The 21,437-nt window shown below is 39.5% G+C and overlaps 1 protein-coding gene across 3 annotated transcripts in view; it reads left to right on the plus strand.

Moving 5' to 3' along the window:
- Positions 1 to 21,437, plus strand: part of LOC137181602 (sodium-coupled neutral amino acid transporter 3-like) — a 37,267-nt gene that overhangs the window by 10,963 nt on the left and 4,867 nt on the right. For 2 of the 3 annotated variants that reach the window (XM_067587422.1, XM_067587421.1), the window contains 14 exons: positions 4,712 to 4,966; positions 6,558 to 6,590; positions 6,792 to 6,885; positions 7,010 to 7,125; positions 11,413 to 11,486; positions 11,712 to 11,804; positions 12,122 to 12,203; positions 16,892 to 16,974; positions 17,713 to 17,771; positions 18,174 to 18,320; positions 19,166 to 19,245; positions 19,665 to 19,765; positions 21,012 to 21,136; positions 21,246 to 21,390. In XM_067587422.1, coding sequence (XP_067443523.1) covers positions 4,833 to 4,966; positions 6,558 to 6,590; positions 6,792 to 6,885; positions 7,010 to 7,125; positions 11,413 to 11,486; positions 11,712 to 11,804; positions 12,122 to 12,203; positions 16,892 to 16,974; positions 17,713 to 17,771; positions 18,174 to 18,320; positions 19,166 to 19,245; positions 19,665 to 19,765; positions 21,012 to 21,136; positions 21,246 to 21,390 — 1,366 coding nt within the window. In that variant the 5' untranslated portion in view covers positions 4,712 to 4,832. The remainder of the gene's footprint in view (positions 1 to 4,711; positions 4,967 to 6,557; positions 6,591 to 6,791; positions 6,886 to 7,009; positions 7,126 to 11,412; positions 11,487 to 11,711; positions 11,805 to 12,121; positions 12,204 to 16,891; positions 16,975 to 17,712; positions 17,772 to 18,173; positions 18,321 to 19,165; positions 19,246 to 19,664; positions 19,766 to 21,011; positions 21,137 to 21,245; positions 21,391 to 21,437) is intronic. The other variant, XM_067587423.1, reaches the window with a different exon arrangement.

The raw sequence follows: 21,437 nt of genomic DNA on the forward strand, positions 1-21,437 counted from the left end.
TTTAAGATAGCTGTGCTGTCTTTCAAATCACCTAAATAGACGCAATGATGCTGTAGATGATTATAAGGAAAATTCACTTTAAGATACGGTTATTCAGGCTTTTTGATGACATTTCAGACATTTTAGCTTTGATTTTACTGCATTCGCAGACCTTGATGTAAGAAAAAAGAGTGAAAAACAGTCAATGATTATCCACATGCACTCCAGAAGATTAAGAGTCTCTGAAAATTACACTGGAGACTCAATTAAGCAAGCTTATATGGCCAAAGGCCTATGAGAATGTCATCAAGTAGCAGCCGAGGACGCAGTATTACAGTTTGAGATTACTCATTGCATAAACCGCACACATTTTATTATTCATTTATTATTCACCGAATGAACTACAAACACAAATGCACACATGCATAGCAATAAGTGAGGATGAATCAGCATGCACAGGCTTATTTGGTTCAGGTATCGGTTTGAGAATAACAATCAGTGAAACTGCCTGGTTCTGTTTGCCTCCTTGTGGGATGACGTTTCTCAGCAGAGTTGCTTACGTCAGAGCAAGAGAACTGTGGCGCATGCACTCGCTGCGTATTGGCAAACTGAGGTGATGTTTTGGATGAGGGCTTAAATAAACATAGCCTCTGCTGTTGCCGTGCAAAGACTAATTTACTCCCATAAAGAGCATCACAATGTAACATTAACTCTTTGCATTGGATTTTGAAGTTTCGATATCAGTGGAGAAACATTCATCTTTTTCTTTTTTCCATCTGGTTCATATTTCCAATTTTCCAACTCTTCTGTTGTTTTATTTTTTTATATGAAGCTTTTTAAGACTGTGCTTAAATTCCTGGTTGTAGTAGTTGTTGTTTTGAGAAAGATGTTTTTTTTTATTGTGATTATTTTATCTGTCTGTTACAGAGGCCCTTACCGAGACAACCAGACTGCAGAACAAGATTCATTCTCATCCCGTCAGTGTATCTATGTTCTGCAATGTTGCTGCATGGTGCATTTAGAAAATTTAACACAACAGAGAGAGAAACTCTGGCATTTTTTAACAATGTTTTGGGAATTACTTGTCTTGGAAACAAGATGTTTTAAAATCAGGGTAAATTGTAATTGCCCGTGCAGACATTTGCGCATGTTGGGAGGATGACATAGTGTCTACAGAGCACAGAGCATGTCAGTTTTGCTGCCTGAGCTTTCCTTGTGAACTCACAACCCTTCCACTGTTTCATTCCACAATGGTGCCACGGTAACTGGGTTTAAAGCCTGTGGGGCTGAGCCTCAATTGTTTTTGTGCTGATTCTCATTTTCCTTCGTTTTCTTGGTTCTAATTATTGGTAGTGGCTTGTCACTCAGCTAATTTGATCCTAATCCACCAGATAGTGGTACTATGATTCAACACCAGGCATATCTGATAGTTTAATTTCTGAAGACAAATGTCATGAAATTGACTCGTTGATATATGCATATAGTAATTTTGATGAATGAATGCCAGAATTTGGCCGCTAAAATGGATTCAGTTAAATCTTTATTATTTAAGTACATATATGTTTATTTAGCAAATATTACCTGAAATCAAAATCAGTGTTAATGCTGGCTGAACTTTGTCCTACTTTTGAAGGAGCATTTTCTCTACAGCATTGCAGCTTTCTCAGCTTCACCTTCATTTTGCTGAAATGTGGAAGAGCAGAGAACAAGCTTTCTAAAAATAAGGGGATCGGATTGAATGGGTGTGTTAGCACTCAACTATTTTCAAAGATTCCATGTTTTTCCTTCAGTATTGAACATGATGATTGTAGGAGCTACGACTCTGACCAATCAGGTCTGCCGTTTCAAGCTCCACTGCATGAGGCCATTGAAGAGGCACCCTTGTAGCTGGACAGCCCATCGAGTATTGTCCTTGAATGGCTCCCCCCAACCTCCTTGTGATTTGTAGACTATCTGAGTGGCAGTGTGGTTCTGTGCAGTGATTTGTCCCGTGAGAAGGGCGCTGCCTCTGCCACTGCTTCCGTCAGCAACTCTGCTACAACTGTGCATGAATACAGGATACTGGCATTTACTGAATTCAAGGTGGCGTCTTTTCAATTAGAGCCCAGTGAAATACCTTTTCAGCCTCTCGAGTGGCCTGGTGAACTACAGCCAAGGGGGCCCTGGCAATATAATGATGCCTGGCATAATAGTACCACTGTTCTCCAACCCGTTCCCAGGAAACCGCATAACATGTGCCATTGTGCACTGTGCTTTGCTGCCCAACCACGTTGCCTGGCTTTAGCCAGAGACACCGAGAGGCCTGGCTGTGCAGTGAAGCTCACAGCAACGTGGTTGGTAAGACAGGTCCAGAAGACTGCTAGATGAAAGCTATAGTTTATTCACCTCACACTGCGTTTGATGTGTTAAAATAATATTACAAAAAGCTACATTTAAAAGGGCAGGCTGTGAAGCGGAAGAAGCCTGAGGGAACGAGGACAGCTGAGTGGTTGCCAGGAATGGTAGTACAGAAAACCCTGAGCATTGTTACTACACTGAACCCTCCTCAATAAAAGAGGAAACCAAGAGAAAAGTGACAAGCAAGAAAAATGGAGGCACAAAGATGGCTTGAACTGGTTTCTAGCTGGTCTTAGCTGGTTCTTCTCTTTTTATCTCAATGCTGGGGGTTCAACTATTTGTGTGAGTTCCTCCTCTATGGCCCCCAACGTGCTCTCCATTATAGCCTCCACTGCTGTTTATGCAGCAGAGCAGAAGAGATCATTCAGGGCCAGCCAGATAAGCGGGTTTGGTCAACAGCATCCAGGGGACACATGTCACAGGGAGCCCCATAAGCCAGCTGGTCAGCTTAGCCACCACAACAGGATACCCAGGAAATAGAAGCCTGACGCAAAGCCCAGTGTGTCAGAGTTAACTGAAAGCTCTATTTCCTCTGTGCGTAGACCTGTCAGCTGATGTGTCAATTATGCACGGGATTTGCCAAAACATCTATTCATTGTCAACCCTATATTTGGACTAGTATAGTGGGAGTTAGTGTTTTAAGTGTTTGCTAGCTTGAAAAGATCTCTTGCAGTTACTCTGAGCTCATCAAGCATTGATGTCATTCATTCAGATTTCCAGATTCAGGGTTTAACAAAAAACATGAGAAAAACGATACAGAATTTTAATCTAAATCCCTAAAGCTTTGTCACATTATCTCAATGGGGACAAGTGAGTCACAATTTGCATTTGTCAATAGTCCCAATTTAGTCAGAACAGTGTTTTAATTCAATATGTGTACAAGGAATTTTGTGTTGTCACTATCTTGATCTATTTGTCTCCATTGTCATCCTCTCTGTTGGCACTCATAGAAAGTGATTTTGAGTTCAGTCACATCCTTGTTGGGCCATAAGGAAGATACAGATTCACTTGAATGCCCTCAGGGTGGTCTCCTTTATCTTCCCACGTGTCCCTTATAGTTGGTAATGAGTAATCAAAGGATTGCAATTTCCAGACAGGTTGGACCTCCCATTGTTTTTTTAAAGAAAGCACATTATCTTCATTCTTTAAAAACAGTTCACTCAGCTGACTTTTAAGAAAAGGTGGATTTTTCTGCAGTCCTAATATTAAAAATGTCACATTTTTACACAGTCAGGTTTAAGGCAGAGAATAAAGAAATGACAGGCCCTCCACACCCACACAGGTGTTTTCAGTTATTCTGGTTAATTAGACTGAAGGTTGAAGTTGGGCGGAATTATGCTGGGAAATTACATCACTAAACTTAATGTACCAATAACAATGATCAAGGTGTAATTCAGCCTAGCAGATGCAACAAAGCTAACAGCAGAGTGAGGGAGATGTCAATCAAGCAGTCTCTACATGTCCACACGGTCCTGAGAAAAGGTTTAATCAGCCACAATAAGTGAAATCACCTGTGTGGGTCATGCTTTTAACAGTTGACATAATATAATTGATATTAAATACAGGCACTTTATATTCATATCTGGTCTATAAACATGATTTCCAATTTAAAATCAAATGTTTGTATCAAATAATCTTTCACTGGTTTATTTAACAGTTGTATTTTATAATTCATATACATTATAATGTGACGTTTTCAATGAAATTTGTTAAGAGGGAAGAATAATATAACCAGTATGTGTAGTCATTGTAATATGAGTGTCTATTGCTTCTGTATTTTGTCATTTAAGGGAAGATTTCCATTTGTCGATTGAAAACAAAAATTCTAAATAAAACAAAAGGACTAAACACCAAAATGTTCTCATAGTACCCTCTTGAATGTGGGGTGAGAATTGGAAGGAGGAGGGAATTAAATAACTTGCAAGGCAAAAGTTTGTACAAGAATCATTTGGATTTCACATCACTTATTGAATTTCACACTTCTGTTTTTAGAAAATGATGAGTCATCATTACATGAATCATGAAATAAGATAGTCAGGTGATTGACAAGAGTGTGATCATTCTCATACATTTGTGTCTTTTAACTGCACTTTCAGGAAAACACATGGACGACACTGTAACTTGACAATACGTATTTCATTTAGCTAGAATTATTAGTCAATTTTCCTTCAAGAAATTATAACAGGCAGTTTTCACTATATTCTGACATTTTACAGACAAGACGATTGATTGAGCAAATAATTAGAAGATTAATCAATAATGAAACGAATAATATGTTGCAACCCTAATTTCATTGCACATCTTATGCTGATTGCATCTATATTTTCTCCCACAGATCCCAGGAGGAAAATTAAAAATTCACTCTCAGAGCACTTTCTGAACATTCACATCGCCTCAAACATTAACACTTTTCAGCAAACACATCCTTACATACACACCAAGGCACCAGAGCAGATATGAGTGAGGACATACCAGCCGAGACGGTGGAAACTGCTGCTGAGGTGAACTCTGTTCCTAACGGGAAAGGCCATGAACCTGGAGAGGAGATCACAGCATCGGCCAAAACACCACCTGCAGAGGACTGTGAAAAGTGAGTATACTCCTACTTGTTAGCTGTATGTTGATCTGTTAGGAATGCTTTTAAATACACTGTTTTTTCTTATGGGAAGGAAATAGTTAATATTGGTATGCAGTGCACCACATTATAGCCTTAAAATCATTCAGAGCTGTCATTTTGTTATTGCTGCAATAAATCAGAGATGTGGGCAGCATTTCAATGGTCTGGAAGTACTTTATTTGGTTACACAATTAAAAAATAATATGGTTACTATAATAGTATTACCTTTACTATAGTTAGTCATTTTCTGTTGTTTCTGAGGTTTAGGTGTGCCCTAATATCTACAGTTAGACGCTGCTCTGTCAGATGCTTCTTTTGCTCCAAAAAACCTCATTACAACTCTTTTTCTAATGTTTCCAATGTAACAAGCCATCCTGAGCATTATAGTTTTTTCTAGCTTGACTTTAGGAAGTCACAGTCATCTCCATTGTATTATGTCTTGACAAAAGGGTCAAAAACTCTCCAAATATAAATGGAAACATATTTGCCAGGCAAGACACACAGAAAATGCTTTGTGTATTTTTTGTGAAATACATAATGCCTTTATTCATTCATACATAGAAAAACAGTGGTAGTTTGAACTGATTGCTGTTGCAGCAAATGTGGCCTCATGTCATTTGGTACTAATGACAACAGGAAAAAGAAAAAGCTAAATCAGTAACAAACTCAGGCCTATATTAGTAAAGATTCTCAAATTTACAGGTTTGTTGCAACTACTTAAACAAAGTGATTTCAGAATCAGAATCTGTTTATTAGCCAAGTATGCAAGCATACAAAGAATGTGTCTTGGCGAACCACTTGGTGCTTTTACCGATTGTTATAACTTACTTGAGGTCACACATCTTCTGTCATGCATCACATCACATAACTGTACACACTGTGTGCTGTGCCTTAACAGAACATGGAGTGGAATAGGTGCTTGTGCCTGTTTCTCTACTAATCTAGAGGTTACTTCCATCAGCATGGGAGAGAGTTGACCCTCACTTACAGAAACAGGAAATGATGTACTATACATGTATAAGTCAGCATGATCAACTTGTGAAATATCATTTTAATGAAAGGCATCAATACCCAAGATAATGTACACTAGGAAGAGATACAGTGTAGCAGCTAATTTGTGTATTGTGTTGAGACTGATTGTGAGATTGATTATATCATCCTGCTGCCTGGGGCACAAGTGCAGCCTAGTAACTATAGTGACTGTCCCATAACTGCAGGATTGAAGGCACAATTGTAACAGCAAATATTTTGTGCCTATTAACTGCCTGGTGAAGTGCCTTTGAGCAAGGCATTCACTTCTTACCTGCACACTCATTGTATTAGAACGTGTGCTGAATAATGGAGTGAGCTTAATGCCTAATTATCATGTCACCGGTTGTCTTGCTGTCATCTTGTAGCTTGTAATAGATTGTTCAATTAAAATGTCTTTCCCTTGAATACAGTTGGTTATAAACGATCCCTTCATTGCATTATTTGTCTTATTATATTATGACTGAAGGTATTGTTTTTCCAATTTGTGCTCTCGTTGGGTGATGGATGGCCTCTCTCTCTACACTGCTTGTAGGGAAAATGTACCCAATAGTGCCCAGAATGCGAGGTATGTACAGTATATTAGAGAACGTTTTTGAATGTGTTTCAAATTCAGTGTGATTTATGTTTCAGTTGTGTGTTGTGTTGAAATTAGAGCGGATGCACAGAGCCAGTTCATTAAAGACAGAATTGTTTCCAATGAATCTTGAGTGGATTTGTTATCCGCGTTGTTATCTCTTGTTCTTATGGCAGCGTTTCTTCTCATTAGTCCCCACAGGACTGAGAATGCAGAGGCCAACCTCCCAGACAGCCAGGAGTTCCTATCAGGCGTGGAGGACAAGAAGACTACACGATTTACAGATGTAAGTTCACACACAACCAATAGACTTTTCTCAGTGGCAGCTTATGCACAATATACACAGTACTTGCATGTAATATGGGAGTATCTAACGTGTATTTCTCTCTTCTGTCTTACTGTGGTTATAGTTTGAGGGAAAAACCTCATTCGGAATGTCAGTCTTCAACTTGGGGAATGCAATCATGGGAAGTGGAATCCTAGGACTTGCATATGCAATGGCCAACACGGGGGTCATCCTGTTTTTGTAAGTCATTCATATACATCTGATATCACTGATATGATTGCAAATTCTAAGTATTAGAGCTGAATTACAGCTCACTGATGTTGTCTGACTCATTTTCTTCTCGCTACGGTCATTCCAGTGGAGTTCTGCATCACACATAAATAGCAGCACCTAATTGTCTTGTATTAAGCAGGCAGCAGACCCTGTTTATGACACAGAAGCCAATGATACAGGCATATTAGTCTGATAAATATAAGCTCAGATTAAGAGCATACTGGAACTCATTTACTTGTCCTATAAATTGTAATCACAGATGCAAAAAATAACCACATTGACTCTGTGTAGTTGATTTTCTACCTTCCACAGTAGGTGTATGTACTGTGTATATGAGGGGCTTAACATTTAAAACCCTCTGCAACAGCATCATCTGTCATAATAATAGCGTCAGCAGCTTCCGGGTTGATCATTTATACTTTCATGCATCTCATTTAAATGCACTGTACTGTAGGTTGCTGAGTTCTCACACTGTCATTCTATGACAGTAGAGAGTAACAACGTATGAGTAATGGGTACTTATGAAAACACTCGGTATTCTGTTTTTGGCTCTGCCCTTCTCTGACGTGATTTACCAAGGTCTTTTCTTTCCCCTGAGGACTGGCCAGTGTCACACCAATCATATTAAAATAGAGATCAAACAGGAACAAAGACATCTGCACATTTAATTAAAGGATAAGACTGGCATTACTTTATTTTTCTTATTGTCAACAAATACCATGATAAGATCAAAACCATCAATGCATCAGTCTGTCTCTCCACACTCTGACTTGCTGTGGCTCTCAGCCCCAAGCCCATTGGTTATGGGAGTTTTTTTTTTCTTTCTTTTAAATTTTTATTAAATAGTGGCTAGTATAGAGACAGACAGGAAATGAGGGGTGAGAGAGGGGGTTAGCTATTTGGCTATCAGGACGCAGATGTACATTTTTAAAAACAGGTCACAAATATTGTGTATAATTTTCTTTTTTAAAACAGGCTCGGTGATTTTCCTATGCATCAGAGCCTTGTAGTTTTTAGCAAACATTACTCAAACAGGAGTAAATTGTGTTTTTTTTTTTTACTATTTTCAGTGGCGGATTGATACACATTTAGTGCCCTAGTGACATCAGATGGCATCAGAACAGTGTAAGCGAGACTGATTCAAAATAAACCACAGCGACCATGTTCATGGTAATGAAGGAACATGTCACCCAATGCAATGCTGTGGCTTTAATACATCTCATTACATTCTTAGTATGTTCTCCTTAATACATCCATGTGGCTCACCAATGTGGTTTTTTTTTTAGTTTTTAGTTCCAGTAATCTCACCCAAGAGCGCTGGCAACATCAGCACTTTCACGTCCTCCTCTTCCTCGTGCCGTTTTGACACCTCTTCCTGATGGTGCTAGATTGTAAAGGTGGCCGGCGATGAAGCCGACTGAGCTAAGTATTTTTCTGTAAAAGAAAAATGCTTTATCAAAAATTCCCCCACCCCCTCAGCAAAACAATTATTAAAGCAAATATTATTCGAGGACATTATTTCAGCTCTTTTCCAAGCCAGTCAGGTCCGGAGGATTTTCCCTCATTTTAGAGAAAGCTTCTTATTTTGAGCTGAGTTGTGTGACTTTGGTTTTTTCAAGCTGTCTGCTGTCTGGACTAGTTGAACCCTGTGTCACTGAACACCAATGTCTTTGACATTTTGCCAGACAGGAGCTGAAATAAACTCTGTAGCTTATTAGTCTACACTTTGATGAATACACATAATCGCGTGTGAATTAATAGTACGTGACCGAATGCAACGGATAGCGTGTATTTTTTCATCCTGTTGTAGATGAAAGGCTAAGTCTTTGCATGCATATCTTACATGATCTTCTATCAAACAATAGACCAGCCACTGGGAAATACAGGCAGGGTCAGTGACATATTTAGCAAATGAATCCTGGCAATTTTTCTGTGTTCTAGTTGTGACTCCAGGCTGGTGATTACCTCACATTTTTTCTACTAGTGCACTGTGTCATGAACCCTAGGTCCTGCTCCTAAAGGGGACAGCAGACCTGTATAAGGAAAACATGTTTGCTCAAAAGCAACAGAGAGGACAACAAAGGCAAAAATAAATGCTTACAACAAAATTTAGGCCTGTTGCTCAGTATTTTCTGTTACAAAGGTTGTCTCATTCTCCGTATAACCTACAAATAGCCTGTTTGAGACACTGTACTGTACACTACTTTTAAACCTTGAAGGATTTTCAAGTCTTCTACTCACTGACTTCAACTTCTACACACTGATGTGAGCCATGATGCATCAGTTTATTCCACACGTGACTTATGTCATCGACTATTGTGCCTAATACTATAACTGTACCTCAGAAGTATTTTATCCTCAAAAGAAAAAAGTCACGACTGTTGTGGTTGGCTTATTGTTAGGGATTAACTGAACTATAGCCATGTTTATGGTTTATATGGCTGAGTACACCATGTATCCAATCCTATTTAAATTTACAATGCTTTGGAGGGTTCAGACTGTAGTGAGGACATGGGTTAGGTCAGTTTTACGAGAGCCACAGTGTCACTCATGCTCTTTATTCAAAGATCATTTATTATGTCTAATACATGTTTAGGAATGTCCGTTGTTTCTGTCTGCCTTATGTTCATATCACACAAGTTTTTGTTGGTGGGTGCAGAGGCTTCAATCGGTCAGTGGCCCTGGCCTGGGTAGGAATGCAACGGGGTGGAAAGCTGTGAGCAGAGCCACAGTGACCCAAGTGTGTCAGTCTGTCTGACTGTCAGCAGATCTGTCCTCCCACTGCCACTTCACTTACTAAATCCTCCACCGGCCCAGCATTCTTCCACACTGGCCTACAAAAAACCAAAAACAAACAAAAAACCTGTGAACTGGCCAAGAGTTGAAGTCGAGGTGAAAGACTTGATGTCTTGCTACTCCAAAAGGAGAGAGGAGAGAGAGAGAGAGAGAGAGACAGAGAGAGACAGGGAGAGAGAGAGAGAGAGAGAGAGAGAGAAAGTTAATGTCGCCAACAGTAACAACAGGAAGAAGAAAATAGAAATAGTTGGAATGAGGTGGACTAGCCAAGAGAAAGTTAGTAGAGCAGGGGCCCATTCACAAAACTTCCCTTTATGCTGAGGATTTGTCCCAGAGGTGAAAACTATGAAAATTCTATAAATTTCTAAATAAACGTTAACATTAAGATTAAATAATATGAACCTTGCAAGCAAATAGAACAGCATGAATGTATACAGCAGCTTTTACTAGTGTTATTGTTTGGTCATTGATATGAAACATTTCAACATCATCATCAATGTGCTTGTGTTTAACAAATGTATTCACTGTATGCAGGTTTGCTGATACTGATATCATATTAGTCAATATCTTAAATACTGCTGGGTGTCATCTGAATACTTTTACAGTTTTAGTTCCTGAGATACTAAAACTCGATAAGTTATATCTTTAACAGTAATAGCCAAATACTTAGCTATACTAAGTGTATTTTTTGAATGTTTTTGAAAATGGCCCCAGATTTTGTAGCTCAGACCACATACTCTCATCTCAATAAAAGCAATAGTCGAATATGAATTTGGAGTGGATGACAATTGTTACAGGAACCAAGAGGACTCCAGTGATCAGATAGAAAAAATAGCAGAAAAGCCCTTGAGCAGAATGCATGAAGAGGAATGTCTTAAACAAAAAAAGGGTAATATGAGTCAGTGGAGAGAGGGTGATTGCAGGTACAGTAATTCTTGAGGAGAGTATATTACTGAAGATGGAGGTGGTGACTGTTATTGTGCCTAGAGTGAGTTATTCCACCACAAGGAGGAACAAAGAGGAAGATGATTAATGTTAACAAGGGATTTTCCTCATTCTGTCAATCTCAGGGTTGCAATGGAAACATTTCTTTTGAAATAATCCATCTGGTATGTGTGTGTGTGTGGTTACTCACTATGGTGGGGGCAGAGGGGCTGACAGGGCAGCCTCCTCGACTCAGCTGGGGTAACAATCCATGGTATAGATGAGCCACAGGGACTCCTCTCTGTATCACAGCATCTACAAAATGCATTTTCTATACTGCAGCTGTATAAATAGCCTACAGGGTGAAGTACAGTGTAAAAATGCAATGTATAAAACTGAGATTTCTATTGTCATTGAGAAAACACTTGCATGATGATAATGGTTATAATGATGTTTTTGCTGGCGAGATAAGTGGTAGTAATAAATATTTAGATAATGATTTGCATGGCTGTTGTTGTTTTATGTCTTCTTCAGGGTTCTTCTAACAGTGGTGGCAGCCCTTTCCTCATATTCCATCCATTTACTGCTTAAGTCATCTGGTATTGTAGGTACGTATGTAGTCTGCATCCTCTGATGAGGAAACTTTTAAATGACCCTCCAGTGTCATACAGTATGATAAAATCACAATGAACCCCCTCAGTACTCTACGACTAGCCACACAAAGTTGTCATGTCTAAGTATAATTAGATTTACAGTCTCTTTACAGATCTAGATCTTGTTAGTATGGATTTCACGCACTATAATATTTTTTTCATCTGATATTCGTGGATCAGGTATTCGTGCGTATGAGCAGCTCGGGTACAGGGCCTTTGGGACCCCGGGGAAGATGGCGGCAGGTATTGCCATCACACTGCAGAACATTGGAGGTGAGGTCACACACCAACGCCTGTCGTCACATATTTACACATACACACGTTTTTTTTTTTTTTAATTCCTGTGACTTTTCTGGGATGATACTCATAGTACTCTGTGATTTGTTGCTTGAGATTAGTATGTGCCTTCTCTGTGTGTATGTATGTACTCTGAGTCTGTGTTTTATGTGTGAGGGTGCTCTCATAGTTATACTCTACATGAATCTCTGCATATTTTATTACTAACTCATTGGTGTGTGTGTGTGTGTGTGTGTGTGTGTGTGTGTGTGTGTGTGTGTGTGTGTGTGTGTGTGTGTATCTCCAATCCACAGCCATGTCCAGTTACCTGTACATAGTCAAGTATGAATTTCCTCTGGTCATCCAGGCCTTTTTGAAGGTGGATTACCCCGCAGGGTGAGTGGTCAATGCATGACACAAAATTACTTGTTCACAATGTGTGACATCACGTATAGGGAACACATACTAATATGTCATATGGGAAGGAATACTTGTCTGTTTTATAGATAAATATAGATGTTAAAAACCCATTTATTCCTGTTCTTTCAAGAAATTGCTGATACTGTTTTTTTTTTATACTTCACTTAACTTACTCAAAAGACCATGTTTAAACTTAAGATTTCAGTCCTGGTTGATTTGGAAAAACCTATGCTTACTGGTGATAACATCAAGTGTAGTTTAACTCTACAGGTCCCAGAATTTGGGGGACATCAAACACACCTTGAGCAGCTACTTTGTCAGAAATACAACCAAAGAGCTACTGGTGTATCTGTTTACAGTGCAGCCAAACAAACTTACATCGTTTTAATAAAGAAGTTGGTCAATAGTCGGCATTTCTCCTTCATGCCATGAGTAACCACAATCTCCATGACACAGACTTCATGCTGCACACAGCAGGAGTAGACTTTCACACAAGAGCAGCAAAAGGAGTTGGTTACCTTGCCTAGGGATTGGAGATTTACAGTCTGTTGCCAGCAGCTTTTCATCTAACAACTCACTGTGGCTCTTACTCCTAGCAATATTTAAAACTGATCCACTGTTACAAATGCCAAAAATATGTGAAAAAACAACTTGGCAGCACTAAGCTGACTAATTGGAAGAATCTTCTTTATTTTACCAATGTGTTTTGGCACAGGGCCTTCCTCACAGTGATTTAAATGACTGTTTTACCATTGTTTTAAAATGCAACACCAGGGTGTTCAAAATGACATACCAATCTGATGTAAGCCCAATTATCTAACATTTTCAATTAGAAGCATATCAGGCCTCATGCAAGAACCACTCATGTGAACAGATTCGTTCTTAAGAGGCATGTATGAGTGATTTACGAAAATTTCAGGCATTCATCAACTTTCTCGTAACTAAAATTTTCTCTTGGGTACGAAAAAAATTTAAGAGTTGTCCAGACCTGCCATAAAAGTCATTTACAGATTGTCTCTGCCTTTCTTCACAAGGGGAGAAACTTGTTTGTCTTGCTATTATAATGTCTTAACCTGAGTGAATCTGGAGTTTAAATATGGTACCGAAATCAACTAAAATAAAATATAGAACGAAAACAAACTTAATGCACCATATTATCATCATCATGCTTGCCAATTTACAGAGAGGTATTTTAGATTTAGATACTATTTTTATTTGCATACTTTCACGCAGCAACTTATAGATTTCAGTATAGTTGCTAGGAAACTTCTCTCACTCTGACAGCTGCTTCAGGTGTTTTCTGCAGGTCTTTGTTCAGTGTCATGTTCTGTTGCACCTGACAGTGTAACATAACCTGCCGGAGGCCATAATAACCTGTTCTCTCAACTAATATCTAAGTGACTGTCATATCCCTTGACTGCCTCCCATCATGGACTGCTTTTTTTTAGAAGGATGTTTTTTTAGCATCTAACTCCATGTCAAACCATTCCCTCTTTAGTTCTGTCACACCACAGCGCTGCTCTGATGACACATCGTTGGTTTCAGGTCCCCTGCTACTGACTACTCCTAAATTTGTTATGTTTTTGTCTGCTGATTTCTGAAAGCAGGAGTTGAAGCTCTGCAGTGTTAAAATCGAAACACTTGTGCGAGCAAACCTCACAGAACACAGTAAGAGAGTTTTAGGATAGGAATACAAAAATATTCTTACATGAAGCCCCTTTTTTCTACATGAAATTTTGAAAGATTATGTAAAAATTAAATATTTTGAACTAAAAATAACCCTACACACAAGATCAGAATTGCAGCGAGGACTAAATTAATACATCTGGTTCAGTGTGACATTTGTAGACACTACCATGCCTCTTAAAGATTAAAAACTAATCTTCTCATGCAACAAAAAGCTGTGCATCATTTCTCTATGGGACTTCATGCAGTCGTCCTGCATGCACAGAAGATTTTCAGCCTTCACAGAGTTCTGTCAGGCTTTGCCAGTTGGATGTGCCGAGCAGCTGGTGTGAGAACAGCTGCAATAGTGACCCTGGAGGAGGAGAGCAGCACGGCCACCGAGAAACGCTCACATCAAAAACACAGCTAGACTCCACGGCCGAAAACGTAAACCATGGGATATCACCGGCTAGTGCAGGTGGCCTCGGAGACAAACAACACTCACTTCCTTGGATAGGCTTTCGAGTGTGATGTTTCCCCCTTACCCCCTAACCCTTACTCCAGTTAGAGCCTTACTCAGCTCACCTACTACTCAGTTTTGAAAGAAGTGGGTGAGGAGCAGGGGGGAGAAAAAGAAAATATTTGCATGATACAGTTGTATGTCTGGTTACACAACCTGGTACAAAATGGGCAGAAAGTGTCATGGATTTTTTTTTGCCACAGATTTGTCTAATAAATGTTATGTCAGAGGAAACTGAAGAAACGTGCACATTCTCAGTGCTCATCTCAACCTATATTTGCTCATAAATGTTTAGATTTACGTGTCCCACTATGTGCAGTCGCTATAGAAGTGATATACCATGACAACATGTCCACATTGTTTCCTGCTGTCAGCTCTGTTTTCTGTGTGTAGCAGTACTTGGTGCTGTGGGCCATGGTCAACAATCACTGTTTATTTGAAATGACAGACTAGATTGTCCCAGTGGCATTTCATCCTGTCAGTGGGCGTGAGTGTTTATATTGCTAAACTGTACAGGGGGTGGGCAAAATAACAGGGACACCTCACAATCTGATGCAATCGAATACAATAGCTCTGCAGCAGTCACTACCTTATAATAGAGTATAATTATACTACAATAATACAAGTAGCTTGTAATTATACAGCACGTTAAAATGAATCATAATGTTCAGCTTTTGTTGCCTGCATCTATGGCTCATTATTTTCCAGTTTGTATTGAAAGAAATACAGTTTGAGAAATTTATCTGTTTATTTTGAATTTGAAAACTCTAAAATCAAATGAAAAAGAATCAATAATGCAAAAATTGAATGATAAAAATGGCATTTACAGAGCATGCTGTTTATTTTATTACTTTGAGGGACTGATTTGCATATTTTTCCCAATTTTTTCCTCACTTTCTGTAACAAAAGTATATGTGGTACAGTGTGTCGCTGCAGGAAACTCAGACATGAATTCCAGGTGAAAATCAAATCCATTGAAATGGTATACATGTATTACATGCACAGGAGCTCCAGTTGTTCTGTCCTCCCTCTGCACGTGTACATGCATGGATGTGTGCGTATTTGTCTCTCTGCCTGTGTTTTAACAAACCTGACACCAGGCAACTCACATACACAATCAATAAACACCCGAGGCTCTGTCTGCGTGTTTGTGCACGTTTGTTCAATCAGTCAACTTATCAGTAAGCTATCGGTGTGTCAATGTGGAGAGTGCTCTAGGTCTTTTTGATTATCAGGTGATTTCTGTCACTGTTTGTGCTTTTTTGTGATTGTACATCTGTGAATTTGTATGTGTTTGGGAAAAATACTGTATGTTTGTGTGTATGTGTGTATCAGTGAAAGATTGTGTCCCAGATGGCCAGAGGGCAGGATGACATCAGGATAGATGAGCCTCTTCATTTTTGAGATGTGTGTGTGTGTGTGTGTGTGTGTGTGTGTGTGTGTGTGTTTGTGTGTGTGGCCAACAGATGTTGCATCTCTGCAGTGTCTCCCACCTAATAGAAGACAAGAAATTAATCACCCCTACTGTGTCAATCTAAAAATAGCTCCTAGACATGGCTGTGCATGAGACAATAACATGTGATACATGGTGTCAGTGGTGTTTCTGTGAATCACGTTTTGCTAAACTTCTCTTATTCATTTCCTCTATTCAAATAATGTTTTTTTAGTTTGGCAGTGTAAAGGAACCCCTCTACCTTTGCACAATGTTTTGTCAAACAAACATTTACACTTTGAATATCAGTTTCCATGCTATGTCACTATGCCCCTTAACACAAGCTCCTTAGTGCCAGACGTTAACATAATACTACATAAACTCTACACTATAATGTATGATAATTGCATGTGTATCCTAAGTGAAGAAAACTAAAGTTGTTCATGAGTGGCTCATGTGAATAATTGTGTAATTTATTACTAGATGATGACTACAAATGATAGATAAATGTAATTTAAATACAGTTATTTATTGGTTGAGCAATGCATTAGTAATTAATTGGTAGGGTGTATAAGCTTTGAATAAGTACCCTCCAGTAGCACCATTTTGCTCGACAAACCAGTCAACCAGCCAGTGAGTCAGTCATATCCCTACAGAGTTTTGTGATACTATGTTTCCTGTGCTTCTTAAAAGGGAGCACAGAGGCTTATTTTTCCACTAACACGTATTTGATTCAAGTATTTGAATACATGGAAAACACTGAGTTTAATTTGTGTTGATTTATGTTTAGCTGTGAGTGAAAATGCTTGGCACTGGTGTAGACATATAAAATAATCCCTAAGGTGCTCTTCTGCTTTTTCCACCACATAAGACCTGGCCTTACTTGTGTGCACCTCATTTTCTTGCTGTTCACACATTTTTCTCCTGCGTCTTCTCAATCAATATCTGACTCTGCAAATGCAGAAGTGAGATCGAGAGGAGTGTTTAAACCAAGTAATTTCAAATCAATACATTTAATTCTCTTTGTGTCTTTCTACCTCTCTGCAGTGAATGGTACCTGAATGGAAACTACCTCGTGGTCATTGTGTCTCTAGCAGTAATATTGCCACTGGCTCTCATGAAACAGCTAGGTGAGTATGTAATATCATGTCCCTCTTACAGTGTACCTTTGCCCAATTCATATGTTTCAGAGCAAAGTGAGCCTGTTGTCTTTCTCCTCCCCTCCTCTGTTTTTTTCTGTGACCATTTCCACTGTCGTCCTCGTGAGATGTCCTATGGTACATGACTTTTTTCAGTCACACTTGATATGAGTGTGTAGCCATGTCCGGTAATTGTAAACACTGATAAATTGACAAGAGTCGCTCTTGTGACACACACTCACATGCAATGTGTTTCACAAGGTTGGTTGAGCATCACGCAGTCTGTCTGCCTCTCAGAGCTTCAGATGAGCAAGTACATGAAACAAAACAGAGAGAGGAGAAAAGCAGATAGAAACCGACGATTTGGACGTGAGAAGGGGAGGCGGATTGGCTGACCTCTTTTGCGACAAGTCTGTCTCCTGCCGAGACATAAAGGACAACAGAGCCAATCGGTGCAGTCAGAGTCAGTAATGAGCTCCAACTCCCAGCACATTAAATCAATCTTGTCCACCACAAGGCTTGGAGATCATAGTTCACAAGATACAGTTAAACAAGAAAGAGTTGCTTTACCTCACTAGTGATTAGTTATTAGAGTTAGAGCAGGGAGGGGAGATATTACATCTGCATCAAATTTGCATTTCCCACCATATAAGCTTTAGTGTAATATTCATATTGAGCATGACTATGTGATCCAAGATGAGAGAAATGCTAATGAAGTGTTTTTTTTAGGGTACCTGGGATACACCAGCGGCTTCTCCCTGAGCTGCATGGTTTTCTTCCTCATTTCAGTAAGTCCTCTACTCTTGGTATACATATGTACATGTAAACTAAGTATCATGTCTTCCCTCTTGTTTCTTGCCTGTTGGCAGAAACATAAAGGCAGCATATTCACATGCACTGGCATCAGCCTGCAACAAGATGGGTTTTTTTTTTTTAACCTTCCCACCACCTCTTTAGTATTCCCTACTCTCTTTACTCATTGCCATGGACTAATGTTTGCACGCTGCAGTTCCAGGCTGTGTTGGTTCCCTGTCTTTCTCTGACCTAGTTTTGGCTGTGTGAGCTGTAATCCACGCATTGCTCTCTCTCTCTCTCTGGCTCTCAGTGCCATATTTTCCACCAGTCGGTATGCTAACTCTGTCCCACAGCCTTTGTCTCTAGTTAAGGCTTTTCTCCTCTGCACTGTGCAGGTCATCTACAAGAAGTTCAATACCCCTTGTCCATTTGTGAATTTTACGTTCAACGGCACTGCCAGTGTGCTGAATGTCAGTGCCACAGATCCCGGTGGGGAGGACGACCCCGCCTGTATTCCCAAAATGGCCAACCTCAACTCACAAGTAGGTTTACGCATGTCACTCAGTCTGAAACTTGCAAATCCACCTCCACTACCATGGCCACTGACAGCCACCCACTTATGTCATAGTCATATTCAGCATGTTGTCAATGACAGTTCACAATCCAAGCATGGAGATCACACTTGGTTTGAAACACTCAGTTGCACTCAAGAAGGGACCAGGGTTTTTATCAAGCAGTTTATGATAGACAAGCTGTGACTCATATGAGGCTCAAAAAAGGGCAGTGACCCCTGAGCTGTCTACTCCTCTCAGTCGAAGAAAAACATTGCTTTGGCATTCTGTTGCTCACACTGAGTTCATCAGGTTTGCCCTTTTGTGGGCCAAAGAGATTGGTAATGAGTAAAATGGGAAAGACGTGGCATTTCTCTAAGTACCCTCAATTTTACTTGCAGTACATACCTTCACAACAGGACAGGACTCTTGAAAAACTCTTAATCACAGCTGGTTGCTAAAATTTATTTGACTGTGATATTACTTCACTTTATTTTAGTTAAAGTATTTTACTCTCCAGAGCATTAGTAAATACTGATTTGTGTTCCTGCTTTTTATGAAATCCTATCAAGTGTTTATTAGCATCCCTTAAAGATGTATGGGTCTTCGTAACCCAGGCTAGTAAGACCAGTCCCTGCTGCTTAGCAGCTTACAAGCAAGGCATTCTTAAATAGGCTAAAGCTGGTCTTCAGCCAGGCCCAAGTTAATCACAGGGAAACAATTAGCTCTCTGTGATGCGTCTGAGGGAGTAATGGGCAGTAAAGCGCGAGGTTGGTGGTAAGACGTCTGGGATGGCGCTGCTGTATCTATGGTGACTTGTTGGGGTTCATTTTCAGACGGCCTACACCATCCCCATCCTGGCGTTCGCCTTTGTGTGCCACCCCGAGGTCCTGCCCATCTACACAGAGTTGCGCAAGTATGTTCTTATGATGGAAAACTCCGGCTTACTCTTGGACAAGAGATCAGTTGCATAACAAAGAGGAAGGCTACTATGTCTGCTTTGTGTTTGGCTGATCATAACCTAGTCACATGCACTGCTTTCACTTTATTTTGAAATGTGTTGGCACTGCTTGAATGATGTAGCATGTTGTTAGTTTAAAGTTATCATCCTGCTTTGAAACCACTGTTTGTTTTCCTAAGATTAACTTGGATGTTACTGAATCTTTGAGGCTACAAAAATATCTTGGCAGCTGAAGATGGTATTTTATAGTAACTGGGCTACAGAATTTTTGTATGGGCATATAATAGGATGCCCTGATGTTGTGTATGTTTGTGTGTTTGTTTGTGTTTGTTTGTGTGTGTGTGACATCACATTGCAATATTTTCTGATTTCAGTGCCAGCAAGAAAAAGATGCAGCATGTGGCCAACATCTCCATTGCAGTCATGTACGGCATGTACTTCCTGGCTGCTCTTTTTGGATACCTAACATTCTATGGTGAGGCCTGATCGTCCTCCCATGGCAGAATATTCTGTCCCCAAACACCCACCCCACACCCCCCAACCCCCTATCTATCTATCTATCTATCTATCTATCTATCTATCTATCTATCTATCTATCTATCTATCTATCTATCTATCGATATATCTATCTATCTATCTATCTTTGCTTTTTTCTTTATTCATGCTTCCAATTAGTTATTTGTAGCAAATGTCATCATTTTGTTTTCCTATCAGCACATGCTTATTTTAAGTCACTATGCAATAGCAGGAGACTGGTAATCCTTAAGGCTGAAAAGTCTCATGAAGCAGGTACCTCCTCTAGTGGCCATACTGCAAATCTCACAATAGCCAAAAGGCATCATAATTTATCAAGGATTTTTATTATATGTATTGTGTTTCCTCAAATAGTGGCTGAGCCATTTAATTATCTCAGCTGCAGAGAGTACCAGGCCTTTATTGGAAGCAGACTTATATTAGGGAGAGGCCTTTATTTCTAATTTTCTCTGTCTGATAAGTATATTTGCTCATATTTTAGTACGAAGCCTCCTTGTTTTCTGATTTGCTTCCATTCGCTCTCCTCTGTGTTGTGGAAAATTCAATCACTTGCTTGGGTTCTATGGTACTTCAAATGTAGCTACTGCCATCTTGTGGCACTTGTATGTTACTACAAACTACAGTTAACTGAGACATTAACATATACAGTACAATATACACTCACAGTGACTGAAATAGGACAATAATACTTTAGATGAGTGGCCCAGAACAACAAAGTGTTGAAAATAGCATGATAATATTGTTGAATTTATTGAATTAAAGTAGTGGAAATATACATTATGCTTAAATGGCATGCACATTATATAACAGGCACCAGGAGTTCATCTACCCTTGTTTTTACCTCAGTCTGTTTTTGGGGCCGGCCTTTATTTGTTAGTGTCAACTATGCTTCCAACCATTATCAGAGACCTGGCTTTTAATTGATTACTGTCTTTTATTTGAGGAAATATGGTAGTAGCATATAACAAACAAGTCATTTTACCTATATTTACAATCTTAATATGTTAATATTATATGTTATATGTTAATAAGCTAATAAAACATTATCTTACCTCAAATACACCCTTTTTAACAATATAATACTTATACTGAATTATTTTCTTTTCAGTTAAAATTATTAGCACAAATGATACTGTGTCTTTTGGTTTAGAGGTTTGTCTCTATTTTCCTGTTTTTGTCTCTTCCAGGTGAAGTAGAAGCAGAGCTGCTTCACACCTACAGCCGTATTGACCCGTACGACACTCTGATTTTGTGTGTGCGTGTGGCTGTGCTCACGGCTGTCACACTCACTGTACCCATTGTGCTCTTTCCTGTAAGTACAATCTTAGCACCTACTGTGAACAGACTGGCTCACAGTTATTTTTCCTTATGCAGTGACTCTGCAGTTAATTCAAATAGTAAAATGACTGTGTTATGGTCAGGTACGGAGGGCGATCCAGCAGATGATGTTTCCCAACAAGACTTTTTACTGGCCCCGCCACATTGCCATTGCCTTCGTTCTGCTCACTTTCATCAACCTGCTGGTCATCTTTGCCCCCAATATCCTGGGCATCTTTGGGGTCATAGGTATGTAGACCAATCCCTGAGAAAGGGGGTTTAACTCACAAAGCATG

This window comes from Thunnus thynnus, chromosome 4, assembly GCF_963924715.1.
Source record: "Thunnus thynnus chromosome 4, fThuThy2.1, whole genome shotgun sequence".
NCBI lineage: Eukaryota > Metazoa > Chordata > Actinopteri > Scombriformes > Scombridae > Thunnus > Thunnus thynnus.